At 38.7% G+C, this 16,919-nt stretch overlaps 1 protein-coding gene across 1 annotated transcript in view; it reads left to right on the forward strand.

Annotated features, from left to right (window-relative positions):
- The first annotated feature begins 2,535 nt into the window (after positions 1-2,535).
- PDE11A (phosphodiesterase 11A) overlaps positions 2,536-16,919 on the forward strand; it is a 39,205-nt gene continuing 24,821 nt past the window's right edge. The window contains 6 exon segments of the mRNA XM_071747243.1: positions 2,536-2,934; positions 4,751-4,897; positions 5,001-5,108; positions 10,085-10,194; positions 12,981-13,071; positions 15,243-15,343. Of these exon segments, the coding sequence (XP_071603344.1) occupies positions 2,932-2,934; positions 4,751-4,897; positions 5,001-5,108; positions 10,085-10,194; positions 12,981-13,071; positions 15,243-15,343 (560 nt within the window). The 5' untranslated portion in view covers positions 2,536-2,931.

The raw sequence follows: 16,919 nt of genomic DNA on the forward strand, positions 1-16,919 counted from the left end.
TTAAAAAATAATTTCACTGTAACTTGAATTTTAATCACCTGCCCCTTCCTCTTATTGTCATGTTACTTTCATCACCTCTTTTTTCCTGGAAGAGAATGTTGTTATTGCTGTTTATTTTAAGAAATCCACTGAAATTTTTGTCCTGCAGTGCAGCAAATTCTCAGGGATGGATATGTCTTAATATTCTGTATTATGAATATTTTTTATCTCTTTGTAATTAAAAAAATGAAGTTTTAATGACTGCTCTCCTATAAACCCTGGACTGCTGCATTTCCAGCATAAGAAGCCGAGGGCAGACAATGCCAGGTGCAGCCAGAATATTGCTGCAGCCCCACAACATATCATTTTTTTTAACATTATTCAAATTAGTCTCAACACTCATAATTCTGTTGTTTCCTTTATTGCTGTTGTAAAGCAAATGGCTCTTTATACAAATGTTATATCCTAGCTATTAATTCAGCAGTTATTTTGGATTATGGCACTCCTGTTAAATTTAGGAATGTAAAAACTCATAAATGTTTAAAAGTTTCAGACTGACATGGGAAGAAATTGGTTTTGACTTGCTTTGTTAATATCTTGTTGTTCAGTTTGTAATAGATTTGGAATATATTGTTGTCTCTCCGCTGTTTGACTGAGGGAGAACAGTTCCAGTTGAGCAACTGATGCAAGTGTTCCCCCTTGAATTTTAACAGGCTGGTAAGAGTGTGCTTCCAGTTAAAAACAGCAGGAAAAATATCTCTTTTCCTGTAAGAGGACAAAACCCATGAAAGTCTTAACCAGGGCCCACTTCGCAGTTAATCAAAATGTAGCAGGATGTTTGTAAAGACAGTTTTGATGAAACTGTTCCAAGTAGGTCTATTTACAATCAAGTGCTTCTGTTTATACATCTGTTATTTAAACTTCTCTCCAAAGAAACAATGAGGAAGATGGACAAATTCATTTCTTCTCTGAGAGACATTTTACAGAGAGTGTATTTACAATGCAATTAGAGTATGCATAGACAAAATATTACTGTGTGCATTTAGCCCCAAAGCTCTGAAAGAACAACTGAATTATTAAAAAATTACAATTTTTGTAAGGCTGCTGGATGTCTGGACAGCACAGTCTCTAGGCCAGCATCCCTGTTTCACACCTAACTGTATTTTTTTTTCTTTACCTCAGACGTAAATACATACCTTTTCAGCCAAATCTGAAAGGCTGCTAAGGTGCAATTCTGTTGGGATCATCTAGAACTATTTCAAATGCCTCATAGAGTATTATGTTTCAATAAGGTTTTCATTTAAATGTTTCAATAAGTATTAAAACAAACAAACAAAAAATGACGATTTTCCTTACTGAACAGGAAGCTGGAGGCTTTTGGGGACCTGGTGTCTTTCTAAACATAGGAGATAAGCGTGCTCCTTGGTCCTTGACTCAGAGGGTTTCCTATTGGGCCGGTGGGCTCAGCCCATTAGAGCGGGGAGACCCATTGGCAATTAAAGGGGGAGTGGATCTGTTGGTAGAAAGTGTGCAAAAGCAGCCTACAAATGAAGAATGACCATAAGCTGCTGACAGTGGATTCAGAATGGATGACCCCTTTGATACGGGGTCTGCCGGACTCACTAAAACCTATGGGGATCCAACTGCAGGGCCAAATCAGAGCTACCGCCCCCCAAGACCATTTGCTAGCTGCATTGGAGCATGTGGTTAACCCTGGCTGTGGGAATGAATGAAAGATTTGGACTTAGGGAGAAGTAGCTCAAGAGCTAATCAATTATGGGAGGAAACTTGTGCCTGTGGACAAGGGAGAGGCAAGGGCTATCTGCAGAACCCAAACCCCAGACTTATCTGGAAATACTTCCCCGCAATATCAATGGTTGAGATCGAGTCTGTGGCTAGAGGGGCTCCAAAAGGGAATTCCCTGAGAGATCATGGACAAACAACCAAGGCAGTCCTTACACAGGATTGTAGACAACTGGCCAAAAGAGTACACAGTGAAAGATGAGACAACAAATAAGCATTCTCCTCATGTAATCAGTCCTTCTGCGCCTCCCATTGAGCTACAGGGTAACTAGATCCCTCCACCTGTCATAGTGGGAGTGGTGTTGGAGGGCAGGAGTTCATAGGGAGGCTCACTAAAAATGAGAAGGAAGAGGTTAATACAGTGGTAAACACTCATTCCTCACTAGGTAAAGAGATGGCATCAGCCACTACTCCTGAAAAGGTGGAGTTTCACCAGCATACTGACAATTTAATTTAATGCATAGGACAATTTAAGTATCTGAAATTTCTCCTGCACAGGACACGTATGATGGGATCACTGAACATTCAACTTCATTGGATATGCAGATCCCTGAAGAAAAGCAGCAGCCACCCCCAAGCCAAGAGGCTAAAATTATGCGAATCTGGAAAGGGAGAATGTGTTGTTTGCCCCCGCAATTTCTAAATTCTCTAATCCAGATCAAAAGGCCATTGGATAAAGTGCTTTGCCAAGTTATGTGCCTGTTGCTGTTCTGGCAAAAGCATATCCGAAAAGGAAAAAAAAATTAAAAAAAAAAAAGGGTGGGGATGACACTGGGAGAAAAACTGGCCATCTGGGCACTAAACCATGTTTTGATAACAGGATGGTGCAAATGCTACCAGCAGGGCGTCTTCTCACGCCACCTTATTGTTTTATTCTACCCCTCTCATTTTACATTATGTCACTGGCCTGACCCTAACCCTCACTGGGAGAGGTACTCCCTTAAATACTTACTCCTGGAAGGCCTTAGATGCCCAGGGGTGGGAACACAAGATTAATTCTAGGTGGATCATTCCATCCTTCTAACCTATCTGTGCTGTTTCACGAGGTGAAACAGACAATATGCTTCTTTGTGTTTTCTTCCAGATCCCTGACTAGAGAAGATGCACCAAGTAGCAAGAGACACACACATGAAATCCAAGAATCAATGAATGGTAACTGGCTTTCTAAAATATTTGGCTGGTTTGGACTTGGTGTGACTGGTTTGACCCAGAGCTTGTTACAATCTGGGCTGATGTTTATTGCAATGTTAATCATGATGGGTATAGCAATATCTTGTATCAAATCAGCCATAATGAGAATCGTCAACCTGCACACAGTTTGGCTGACTGGTCATACTCCCTTATGGAATAAAGAGAAACCTATTGATGTCCTTAATATCGATGAAGCCATGGCCCCCATGATATTAGGATAATGCAAAAGCAACAGGTGCTAGCTGTGTGCAAATACACACATAAGCCTGCACAATATTGATAATTCCCAAGATTTCAGCCCTGTGTGCTTGCTTGATTGAGTGTATGCACATGGGAGACAAAAAAAAAAAAAAAAAATCCAAGTGATTCCTCAGAGTGATTCCTCAATTCAGTATTACCTTGTAAAAAAAAAAAAAATTTAATGTTACCTCAGACCGTGACAGTGCTGAACTGAAAAAACTTTTCTTCTAGCAAGCAAATAAGTTAACAATGTAATGCTAGTACTATTTTATGGAAAGTTTACACAGTCTTTTTTTCTTTTGTATAGCTAATCCAGTGTAATCTCTGCATAAAGTAATTATCAAGGTGACACTTTCCCTTTGTCTAGAAAAAAGCTTTTTACATGTCAGTAACTTGTAGCTAGGGTGCAATATATCAAAACACAAGTTTTCTAGAAGGAAACCGTTAGGTGCTCACACAGAAGCCGTAACTGAAGGTGAACTTATAGTTGCATGAACAAATGATTGTTTTATGCAGGTGAGTAGCTGGATGTGCCACACCAGCTGAGTCCATGCAATTTTAACTAATTCAGTGTGGTACAGCTCATGACTAGTGGGCTGCATCTAGCCCCTTTCTCAGGTTTTTACCTGACCCATCACCTTCTCACTGTGGGGGATAGGGAACAGATGCTCCTTCAGCAAATGCAGCCTCCTCCACCTGCCCTCTCTAGGGAGATGAGTGGCAATTCCAAAGGGGTGTCCAGAAGGGCAAACAAGCCCATGAGGGTTGTCAGCACCTCTGCCTGGCTCCTGCAGGTGCTGCCACTGGGCCATCCAGAACACATTTGTAAGCACAACTGTACACATTACCGGGTGCTACACACCCATTTGTATGTTTTTATGAGTGTGAAAAGCTCATTCTTGTCTTCCAGACAGAACAAAAGCCTGCTCTTACATGGACAAAGTAAAATGTAAGGCTTTTGTTGTTTATTGGCTAGCTACATAAGTAGCATGTTGAAGATTATTTTTATTTTACTTAGGAAAGTATTTCTGTTGGACATTTCTTGTATTTGTTCCTTTTTGGCTTCTACGAATGAGAACAGCATAAAGCAAAGGGCAGTTGTATGCTTATGAATGTAAAGATATTTTGATGAAGAAATTCTGCAGAGCAGTATATTTACTTTGCATTCCTGAATGGTAGCAATTAAACTTCCCAGCTGCTCTCTGTCCAGATGTTTCTTGCATTAGAACATTGTAATTTGCTTTGGAATATATTGTTACTGCAGTAGCTGTAAAGTGGTCAGCTCTCACATTTGAAATGCTCTATGCGGGCTCCAGTTGGGATGAGAAGCATATTTCCTTCTTGTACCAGGTTCTTCTCCTTCCCACTGTTTTCCAGCTCTGTTAGCTTGCCATGTTTGTATTTCTCAGATGAAGCCTTTTATTGCTTAGCATTCAAATCAAGCAGGAGATCCATTGGCAGGTCAGGCCTGATGTACGGATGGTTTGTTTTAAGAGTGACACAGAAAAAAAAAGAAGCTTCCCTTTGGCATTTTCAGGCAGCAAACATCCCTCTGGTGTCAGAGCTTGGCATTGATGATATCGATTTTGATGACTTCTCACTTGATGTGGATGCCATGATTACTGCAACCCTGCGGATGTTCATGGAACTTGGAATGGTTCAGAAATTTAAAATTGACTATGAGGTAACCATCTGCACTGCAGAGACATGCTGCTTTTGCTTTGGCACTGCTCTGTCCATTTGTACACATTTAGTAGCCCTGATACAATTTGTACTTTTCATTTCAGACACTGTGTAGGTGGCTTTTGACAGTTAGCAAGAACTATCGAATGGTTTTGTATGACAACTGGAGGCATGTGTTCAACGTCTGCCAGCTAATGTCTGCCATATTAACTGTAAGTATCCAGCTACAGGCAAAATACCATAAAAGCTTTTACAGCCACATGGCCTTACCTGTCTAAACACTTTCCAACCTGCAATTTCTTTTCTAGTTATTATGATACCCATCCATTTCCAACAGAAACACACACTGAATTAGGTTATCCAACTTAAGACCACATATTTGGCAGAGCCTTCTAGTATTCTAGTACAGTGATATCATGGGCACATTAAAGTGACTGAAAACAGATGGCAGTCTTCAAGTGAGTTTGTTATTACAGATTTTGATCTTACAAAAATGTTACTCTTTTAGAGCTCTTTGATTTGACATTTAATTCAAACTCTTAATTTGGGAAGTACAAAATTAAGGAAGATTAGAATCCCAGACATATTCATTATGTTGATATTTATTACCTTCTTATCCATCTTCATTTAATAGTTTTAGAAGGCATTGCCTTAAAAAATTTTAAGATTGTCTTCCAGCATGGTGATCTATGTGTATCTCATGTCTCCATTAGACACTGTAGCACTTCTGGCTTTTATTGTCTTATATCTCCATCAGTAGCAGTATACATATACAAATAGTATACTTCTAAGCATACAAGTGAATTCTGTTGAAAGTACAACTGCTTTTACTCACTTGCTTTCCCTACCCCACAGCAACCTTACTGCATCAAATGATCTGTGCTTGGTTAGTTCTTGTATAACTATCAATAAAAACCTAGGTGTTTAATACTCTGGTTAGTATGGCAAAAGAGAAGCAACATGTCTGTGTGCACACACCACTTTCCACTGTACTTTACATTTTGTGTTTGCCTTATCTCCAGATAAACTAAGAATTTCCATTTTTAATTCATTTTCATTTTTAATGGGCAGTCATTTCAACCTTAAAGTGGTCATATCAACAGCATTTGTGCAAGTATTTATTCATCTGGTATAATATGTGCTTGTTCCCTAATTTTTAATCACTGAATGTTTATGTTCTAATTGCTGGCCAGACTCTATGGTGTGGTGACCAGTTGGATCCCATTTGTAGAGACTCCACAGCCTGTGCCAATCACAGCATAGGTCAGAGCCGTGTTACATGGACTTGAGACAGTTCTGTGGCCTCTTTCTTGCTCCCAGTGTGGGCTCCCAGCTCTGCTGTCCTCCTCCGTTTAGCATTGCCTTTGTGTCAGAATTTTGTGTACAGGGCAAGAAAAAAGACCATGGCTTCTTCTAGCAGGTAGATGTTAGTCTAGTGCTACGTTCACCCCTGCAAGTATTTGGGTTTATTTCTGTGAGCATCTGTGGAGGTGAAGCAAAGTTGTGCTGTGCTCCTTGAGACAAAGGGAAGTGGAGGTATTCAACAAGAGAGAAAGGTCACCTCTTCTGGGTGTGAGGCTGTTCAGATCAGAGTTATCAGTCGTTTCTAGAGTTTTGAAAACCTGATGTGCGTTTTCTTTCACCTGTAGAACAATGAAGAGGTTTTTATTCTGGGGAGTAGCAGCAAAGACAGGTGGCGCAGTTCAGCTGAGAATTCCATTAATTTCTGCCAAACGTTGCGGGGGATGAGGAGCCCTCAAACCTTACCTTTGAGGACCTCTAGGTGGAGCTCCGAGGCCAAGTTTTCGTCAGGGTGGTCTTGCGGTGGGTAACGCGCTCTCCCACCAGGCGATCTCCACTTTACATAGCGGTGACTACTCTGGCAGCCGTCAGGGAGAAAGCAGGTCCAAACTGTTTCAGCAGCCACGGGCATGAGCCTCCAGCATAAGCTGATACGCCTGTGGTTCTCAAAGCATAATTTCAGGATTATTTTAACAGCCAACACCGGGGGCCAGCTGTCTGTGGGAGATGATCCGGGATTTCCAAGCCAAGCTCATTTCATTACCACACTCTTGGTAATTAACTGAATGTCCAGTTCCACACGCAGGGCTGGGTGCATATGCCCATTGGACTCGTCACACATCCCACCTGGCTCTGGCTGAGGGCAGAGTAAGTTCAAGTGCAGGATCTGCTTGAGCTGCTCTCCCTTCCAGAGCTAGGAAGACTGATATTGTGAAAAAGGACACAAGAGAAAGAGTCAAAAGAGCAGTAATAGCACAAGAATTGCTCTTACTGTGTGTGCCTTGGGGTAGCCATCTGAGTTAGTAGGTGCCTTTACTTGTAAGGTGTTTTTTACTTGTAAGAAGGGGAATATTGGCTGTCAGAGAGGGGCTCTGATTGTCAAGAAGGCACTACAGCTCTTCCACCCTATACCTATTCCAGACAGTCGGCACCACAAATACAAACCAATAAGTCTGTTTAGGGCATTTTCAGGTAGGATTCAGTGTAATATAGTACTGACTAATCTGTCATGCCTTCCCATCCTCCCACTGAAGTAGAAGGAAAATTCAGCTGGGTTGAACAAGCCAAAAATAAAAATTCAACAAAGCTTAAACCATTTGTTTCACTTCAGGATGAGCCATCTGAATATCTAAGGCATGTTCCTGTAAATACAAAAAAATCCTATCTAGCAGAGATCTAAGTACATATTTGCTCTCTCTAGTTAGACACTGAACAATTATGATTCCAGTCCTGTGAGCCATACTTATGTATTTCAGACTCGCTCAAATATTCTGCAGACAATCACTGAAGCAGGACTGCTCCTGCAAATTAAGGACCGCACAGGAGAGTAAACCACAGAATCAAGACTAGGCTTCATTATCAGTTCCTTTCCCTAATACAGTTCACATTGGCACTTATTTCAAAAAGTTAAAATGAACAAGTAAGCAATACAAAATTAAAATCCCATCTGGTGTGCTAATAACAAAACATATAAATGTGGAGAAACATATAATGAATGCAATTCATTTTCTCACATGAAAGAATGACCTCCATAACTCACTGGAGACTCTGCCACTCATGAGTTATGGGTCATTCTGTTTCTGGTGAAAATAAATTTTACTGCAGCATCGTCTATAGCCATGTATTTTTTTCTCTCTGTGTAAATTCAAAGTACAGGGAAATGTAATCCTCTATTTCCCTGCATTGTGTTCAAAGCTGATATACCCTTACAGTAACATTGTTTTAAATTTAAGGTGTTTATAGAGTGAAATATTATTTTGATTTAAAACAACGTTGCATTTACTTTTCAGATATTGCTACTGTTAATAAATTTCTTAATCAGTTTCCTGCATTTGCAATACCAGTTGAATCCTTGAGTTCACTCAAAGCTTGTGTTATGCTAAAGTATATTTATTACAGTGTCAGCTTTATGTTACAAAACTTCTATTTTAAGGTGTTTTAACTTAGCCATGAATGTTTTCTCTCAACTGAAACTGCATGATGTCAGTTACAAACTGTTCTTTTAATCTCTTTTTTAGAAATGGAACTATTTGTTATATAAGAACAATGTTTTAAAAAAATTTAAAAAACGTTATTTTTCAGAGAATTTTCTTTGCCTGAGTAGCTGCTATGGAAACACCACTAGAAATCAGGAGAATCTCTTCCATAATATTCAAGTTATTCTGCACACCAGTGGATTCTATGCAGAAGGAATATTTTTTTCCTCATATTTGATCATCTTTTATGATATGTAAACTTTAGGAACAATTATAAAGCTTTTGTAGCAAGTCCTGGATTTCCTCCCTTCCCACTGAAATGCATTCCTGAGCACCTGGGGGACCTTGGCTCCCTGTACTACCAAAATACTAAGTGCAGCCACATTTCAGACTATGAAAACAGAGGCTATTTGGATTTGAATGTGCATTTTTCACACAGATTTGCAGCAAGTGACTAGCATTTCTGAGTGAGCTCTAAGTTCCTACCAGGAAAGGACATCAAGTACCACTGATATTCACTGTCTTTGTATCACTTAGCCCTCTTCTTGCCAGTAGGAAAATTATTCTGCATTGAAAATCAGTGGAATTCAGGATTTCTTACACACTGTTAGCGTTCAGCCTTGGCTTGATCCTCTAATATAGATGCATTTTATAATCTTTTTTTATAAGTTTCTTTCATAGTAATTAGATCATGTGGCTAACTGAGGAGTGTTGCTAGAGACTGGCACAGTGGAAAGACAAGTTTCAGGATTTTCCCACTCACCCACTCATATTGCAGGCAATATTGCATTTATGCTTCTGAAGAGTTAAAGAACCAGGTTGTTTCTGCCATGGGTAAGATGCACAGCACTAGACAGGTGGCTCAAGCACCTCTTCCAAACAGGATCTTTTCAGGTTGCTTGAGGCTAACAGTAACAGTAGTTTTTCTTTTCTGACATGAGGCAGTTCAGACAGGAAAACTGCTATGGCAAGGATCCACAAGGAGAAGTCTAGTGGCAAAAAATATTTCTAGGATCAGTTCCCCTATTCACACAGGCGTATCTGGTCTGAGCTGCTCATGGGAAATGTCAAGACATCAGTTTTCAAAATTGTCTTCCAAATTCTAGTAAGTATCTGCAGCAGAAATATGCCATTTGAGCCATTACATTTGTAAATCATGCTGCTTCATTTCATGTGTCCTTCATAACATATTTAATAGTTTGTAACAGTTCCATAGAGTATATTTTAGCTGGATTCTTTTACAGCTCTTCTGTTTTAACATTTCAGCAGTCTCTGACAGTAGGGACTGACTAAGGTAACTTCGGTATTCAAGAAAGCTGCCTAAATGCTCCTCTAATCAATAATTTCAAAATAGAATAAATTTTGTTTTGTATTTCTCTGATATGAAATTCTAGTTCCTGTCTTAATGGTGTTTGCTTTCAGCTCTTTTTGTCTTTAGCACTTTCTGGGTAGTGGAGACATGGCATGCTAGAAATGCAACAGGGAGATAGTAACAGATCACTCCAAGGATGTTATCTATTCTGCTAATCATCTAACACAGAGCAGGGAATATAGCATGACAACAAAGCATTTATCTTCTCCTTACTGAAACGTTTGTGGTATCAAAACATAGCTGACTTACTCAATTGACCAACATTACTTATTCTCTTTGCTACTGATAGTTACAGCTGCTAATTTTTTTTTGTTCTCAGACTGCGGGATTTCAGGAGATTCTGACTGAAATTGAAATTTTAGCTTTGATTGTGGGATGCTTATGTCATGACCTTGACCACAGGGGAACCAACAATGCCTTCCAAGCCAAGTAAGTTTTCTTGTTCTTATTACTTTAATTTGCTTTTCTTCCACAGAAGAGCAAAGGGTGACCAGGATAAAGAATGGAGCATTAATCTCAGACCTCCCAGGCCAAGGCCAAGTATTCTTATTCTCTTATGTAGTAAGGGACTATCTATCTTTATCACTCTCTCTTCTTTGGGGTAACTGATGGCTTATACTTTGTATCAGACTGTTGAACTGACACTGCATATTAAAACATGGTGCCAAAACTTGATGTTCTTTTTAGGCTCGGGTATTATTGATTCTGGTATTCAACCCAGGAAACACCGAAACTGACTATCTGGGTTGTTCTTGCTGGCTGGAATGCATGGTGTTAAGCAAAACCTTGTTCAACTATTAAGAAGAGAACACATAAAAGTAAAATAGCATTTTCAAAGAAAATTCACACAGGTATAAGTGAGCATACATAAAGTAATTCCTAGTTTATGCAGTATGAAATTGTTGCCATCGTGCTGGAGCTCCAATTCATATTGTCTATTGGAGTCGTGGCTTTACCACATCCCCATCAGTAGTGGAAAACACAGGGTCTCCAGTCTGTGTAAATGCCTGCTTCCTGACCTGCCCCACATGCCACAGCACACAGAACTTGTTTGGGGACAGGCTGAAGTGGGCAGGGGTGGACTTACGGACCTGGCTGCTGCCCTAAGACACAGTGAAGCAGAAGCAGATTCATGGAAGATTTGAGGGTACTTCTCACTGTGATCCTTGACAAAGATCAAATTTGAGAAAGAAAAAATTATTTACAAAATCTGTGTTCCCTGAGAAATGGGCCCTGACAACACCCGGGCCAAGGTATGAAGTAAAGCTGCAAGAAACACTCCTCCAAATTCCATATTGCTTTCTTAATTCATGGCCTCTACTGTCAGAATTTGAGACCTGGAGGTTCTCTCATTCTTCAGACTCCAGCATGTATTTGCTGCTTTGTCTATTCTGCATTACTGTTATTCCTCCAGTGTGACAGGAATTGGTCAAAGGGTTGTCTAGATATTTGAAAGACAAGGTGGTGTCATATTAGCCTATTTTGTCATACCCTTTGCAGAAATACTCTGCTGCAATGAGTGCATGCAAGGGCTGCAACCTTTCTGGGAGTGAGCTGCCTCAATGAACATCAGTCAAATTGATGTTTCTGATATTCACTAAGCTGCCATTTCCTGAGCTATTGGTGTTGCTGTAGAGTCCCAATGAAGCAATGACACTGTCTGGATCTTCAATCACCATAGCAAGGAAAATCAATTACGGTGCTCAAAAGACAGAGCTCATGGTGCAAAGGTTACCAAGCACTACTAGATGCCTTTTTGCAGCTGAATCTTGAAGAGAGTCAAAAAAGACAAGACAAATGGGAAAGAAGCTCATCTGATTAATGTTTATGTTCCTAATTTACAAAAATGAGACCTAAGATTTACCTCCTGACTGTTCTAGGCTCTGGTTAAATTAAGCATTTCTGCACTGTAACATTACACAACAGCATCTCTTGTGCAGGGGTACAGCTTAGTTTAAGGTAGATGTTTCAGCATTAGACTGCTATCACTTATACTTGTTGTTTGACAACAGAATGAAAAGAAGAGGCTACCATTTTATGACTCCATAAAGAAATTGCTGAAGACATTCAAAAAAAGACAAACATTAGCATACATGTATAAAACATCTCTGAAAACAGAAGCTGAATTTCATAACAGCAGCTATGATTTATTCCTCTAATCTGACATAAATTTAAGCATCACATTTTCCTATTTTATCTTCAGTGTTCAATTCTGCTGTTTTGTGTGATGAAAGTTGAAGAGGTATATGATGGAGGTAATACCACAGTTGTCTGAGATGTCTCTGTTAAATAGCTCAAGACCGTATTCTCTAGGGATGATGTTTCTTGGACATCCTTCTCTCTAATATAGCTGCTTCTGACAATTATACATCAGTATGGTGCAGTTTTATAATATAGGCTCCTAGGAGACTCCTTCTACTTGTCTCTAGTATAGTCTCTTGTTCTCATTTCTGTGGAAAGAAACCCCTCTTGTAATTTTAGGCTGGATCCCAGAAGTGAAGTAATGGTGAACAGTAACACTTCTGACAATCCAGTCTCCTTCTCTGCACCTTCAGATAATTCACAATTTTATAATTGTATTCCATAGACTTTTGTTCTTCAAACTCAGAAAACCCACCTGCTCCATGCATTTTAGATTTAATTTTTTTTTTACATAGACATTATGAGAAATACATTCTAACAAAATGCTAAACTTTACTTTTATATGCACTGCTCTCTCTTGTGTCTTTTGTTTATTTTTTAAGTGTGCGGTTTTATATAAAGACAGAAGCTCACTGCATTTGCAGTTGTTTTTGTGCTGTTGTGTTTTGGGGTGGTTTTTAAGTGTTTGTAATCACCCAATGTAAGCTATTGTGTTTATTAAGAATTAAAAATAAAAAACTAGAAGCAGAACAGTCAGTCCGAACTCAAGAACATTACTGTTTGTTTTTATGGCGCAGTGGTACACCTGTTCTCTTGCACTGCTGAGGCACTTTGAAAATTGCTTTCCAAAATTTCCCATAGTTCCAGGAAAATCTTTAGTCAGCTGATGATATTTAGCAAGGTCTGGCACATAGGTGTCTTGGGTCTGGCTTTAAATTAGTATTTTGTTCTTGTCAGCTGTCTTAAATGTGGTTGCTGAAGTGGAACGGGAGAGTGTGGCTACCTGCTTTTGTTACTGTATTGTCTCTGCAACCTGCTTTGTAAGTGGATGAGCCATATTTGTTCTGTTTCAGGAGTGGATCAGCCTTAGCTCAGCTCTACGGCACCTCTGCTACCTCGGAGCACCAGCATTTCAATCATGCTGTCATGATTCTCCAAAGTGAGGTACAAAAGCTTTACCATTAATCTCACTGGGCAGTTTCAGCCAGAGAAAGAAATACCACTCCTTGAGAGGAGTGCACTCTCCTTGAGAAATTATTTATTGGTTGACACAAAGGTCACAACTAGCACAAAATTAAACAACTATAAATGCTGATCACTGAGCCTAGAGATTATATTTGTCTTAATCAGCTAGGAGCAAGGCAAACATATCCTAATCATATTGTCAGCTTTTCTCATCCTTCCTTCTTACTGCTCACTGGTTTATAGGGAAGTGAAATGAATTCTTACTTTCCCCAGAGGTGGTGTATTCAGAGTATCACAGTCATCTTTTACTAGACCAATTTAAATTCTTTGACAGTTTTTCTGTAATCATTATTTTTGTGATGGTTTTGTATGATTTTACAAAATTATATTTTTTAAAAATTAATAACAGAAATGTCATGCTGCCCAAAGTGCACTAGTTGCTTTGCAGATACCTATAGAGACATAGTTCTTGAAAGAAGTATCTTAGATATCTTGGATTTTTGTCTTTGGGTATCTTATCTTTTGGGTATCTAGATTTTTATCCAAGATATACTATTTTCTAATGTAACACAATATCCCAGTTTGGAACAGACTTGGATTCTCCAATCTGCTTTAAAATACTCCAACTTTCATCAGCTGAGCAGTTGGTCTCTCTCAAATATGCTGAAATTAGATTATATCCTATCTACTAGTGTCAATATTCTAGTCTGTTTTTGTTATTTGGAAGGAAACATAGTATATTGTATTATTTCTTTAGATTTTTATCATGTCGAACAAAGGAGCTATTTATCCTTTATTATTGACATGCTAACCTCAATATAAGTAACCATGAGCTTTGTAGCAACATGGTTTTATACACCCTGAAGGAGGTCAGAAAGGTAACAAATACAGAATAACAGAAAACTTGGTAAATTACCCCTGTTATGAGAGCTGCACTTTTCCTGATAAATAATAAGCTTTACATCTTCAAATCTTTTTCAATGTTTAGCCTAAAAGAAATAACTATTTTGTATTCACAGAAAATACCATCTTTTATGCATGGCAAATTATTTTTTGTGACCAACAATAAGCTGATCTATTTAAAAATACAGTCTCTGCCTACAGACCTTATTTCATCTATGTCCTCAGACAATCATGGTTACAGCAATGCTGTTCCTGGGTTTAAGGGCATTTTAATCTTCCTAAGCAGCAGATGGCAGTGCATACTGAATGTGTGTATTACAGTGCTAAGCATCACCAAAATAAGGCTCTGTGTAGCAAGAATCTCATTATTTTTGTAAGTCATTAGAAAAAACAAATCAAACAAAAACTGGGGTACTTTCATTTATGTTAATTTAGTTATGTGGCTAATGTGATCAAGATCACTTCTTAAACTTACAGTTAGAATTTTCCATTAACTTTCTTTCTTTCAGTTTATTTCCTCTAGGACTTCATAAAGAAATTATAGGATCTCTGTCCCCCTTAATTTTCAGGAATTCGGTTACAAAAGGAATAGAAATAGGTCTCAAAAAAAAATATTAAATAATTTGTTTCCTTTCCTTCTGGCCATAGAGCACCTTTCAAATTCTTAATTCATCATCCCCTAAAAGTTAGCCTATTGGGCATTTAAACTGCATAAAGTTGCAGTTCTTTAGCCTGCATAAGGAGTGCTTGTATACACTGTAAGGCAACAGTAATAGGGGCACAGTGAGAAAATTATCTGTTTTGAATGGAACACTGATTTAGAATCTTTGATCTAACAGCAGTTTGTGTACCTGTAAGCAGCAGCACAGATAAATCTATTAGGAGCACAACTCAAAAGCTGCAATGCACAGCTCCCCAAAACATTTAATAAGAGGAAAGATGGAGACGTATCCATAGTTTTTGACCGTAACTTGAGTCTGTGCAGAGTTGGAGAAAAAAAGAAATCTTCTCTCAAGTGGATAGAATTCCAGCAGCATTAAGAAAAATATCTTAGGCACTTGATTGCAATCATCAACTCATCCCCCCATGTAATCTCAGTAATATTAACATCATGATTTTGTCATAGTTTTGACATGAATCAAAAAAGGCCTCTGCTATACGGAAACAGTGGACTAAAGAGTTAGAAAAGCTTTTAAAAACCTGTATTGATTGCCAGCCCTTTACCTCTTTTATCTTTTTCATTATAGGGTCACAACATCTTTGCTAACTTGTCCTCTAAGGACTACAGTGACCTTATGCAGCTTCTAAAGCAATCGATATTGGCAACAGACCTCACTCTGTATTTTGAGTAAGTATTGACATTTCTTGTATTTGACAAATGAAAATTCGAAGAACTTACTCTAATGACCTATTAAATACCAATAAGGATATATAATGTGTGAAATTAGTGGTTAGCTGTGGTTGAAGAGATTTAGTCTAATACTTAGTATATCTTAGACTAAGAAATATCTTAAGTGTCCAAGTAAGTTTTGCTTTAATGTGTAACATGTCTGTATCAACAAAAAGCAAGTGAAATCCTAGGCTTATACTTCAAAGCTATCCCAGGAATCAGTTACAGCTCAGTCCTGTAATTCTTCTGTCCTTTCTGTGATAATTTCTTCAGGCACATAGAAAATCAACAACATTTTAGAATTCTTTTCCACCGTTTCAGTTTCTAAGCATTTTATGCTTAGAATTCTATGCTTAGTTTCTTAGCATTCTATGCTAAGGAATATTATATTTAGTTACAAAGCCAGTTGCAGAGGTAATGAAAGCATACACTTTGCTTCTTTGAAGAAAAATCATGCCAATTTGTGTCCTATGAGCATAGGTCTTAAAAAGCTTAACTTGAGAGAAATATAATATGATCGCCCTCATATGTTTTCTTCCTTTTCCTTCTTTGTAAATCACATTTCTAAGTAGACTTCAAGTTGGTGCTATTTTGTATTTTCATACACCTTTAATTATTACCAAGCTCTCCCCAGTGGGAATGTGTGGGAACACACATGTAGTTGGAGGGGTTGTGGTGTCACTGTCACATTGTACTTTTGACATCTCTCTCTCTGGCACATGCCTGGGGCTGACTTGCAGCGAGAAGTGCTGTCAGATATGCAGTTTCAGCATGCTGCCTTCCCTGCTTTGAAAATATTTCATCCTTAGGAATTTTTGGTTTATGTCCATTATCATCCTATCCTGCACAGTGCTGGATAGCATTTAGTTTTCCTTATGGAAGTACACCTGGATCCTGCCCCTGCTTTGTGCTGATGGTTGATACCAAACCAAGTTTCTAGAAAAATTCAGGAAAAGTTATTACCCTGAAATTGTTCAACCATTTATATCAGTATTGTATATTTAACTGTTAATTGTCAAAATACTAACTGGGATGCTGCAATGATTGCTTTGTAGTATCTGTAGTATTTTTCTCAGTATTTGTGCCAAGGGCTGCTTCTAAATAGTACTGGCAGTAGACATGTTGATATTCTTTGTTTCCTGCAAGTTTATTCTCAGAGAAGTTGTATCAAGTAACAGTTTTAATTAACATATAATTTCTAAGCATTAGTCCATGAAAAAATTTTCTGCTTGCTGGCATGAAAATCCTGAGCAGGACAAACAAGCCCTTTTAAACATACTCATTTGAAGCTGCCTGTTAGGATCACTAACAGATCTGGGGGCCTGGAATGACAGTTGGAATTTGCTGACAGCTTTAAGTGAGATAGATGTAAGGACCACAGGGATGTGTCAGGATGAGTTCTCCTGTCTCACCCCAAGTAAAGACCGCTGTGGAAATGTTTTGTGCTTTTAAGGAAGTGGTGAGTGGCAGGGGCTCCTCCTGGCCAGAATCCTGCAGCCCCTGGAGAAGCCAGAGAGGGCCCATTGCAGTGCCT

This window comes from Heliangelus exortis, chromosome 6 (genome assembly GCF_036169615.1).
Source record: "Heliangelus exortis chromosome 6, bHelExo1.hap1, whole genome shotgun sequence".
Lineage (NCBI taxonomy): Eukaryota > Metazoa > Chordata > Aves > Apodiformes > Trochilidae > Heliangelus > Heliangelus exortis.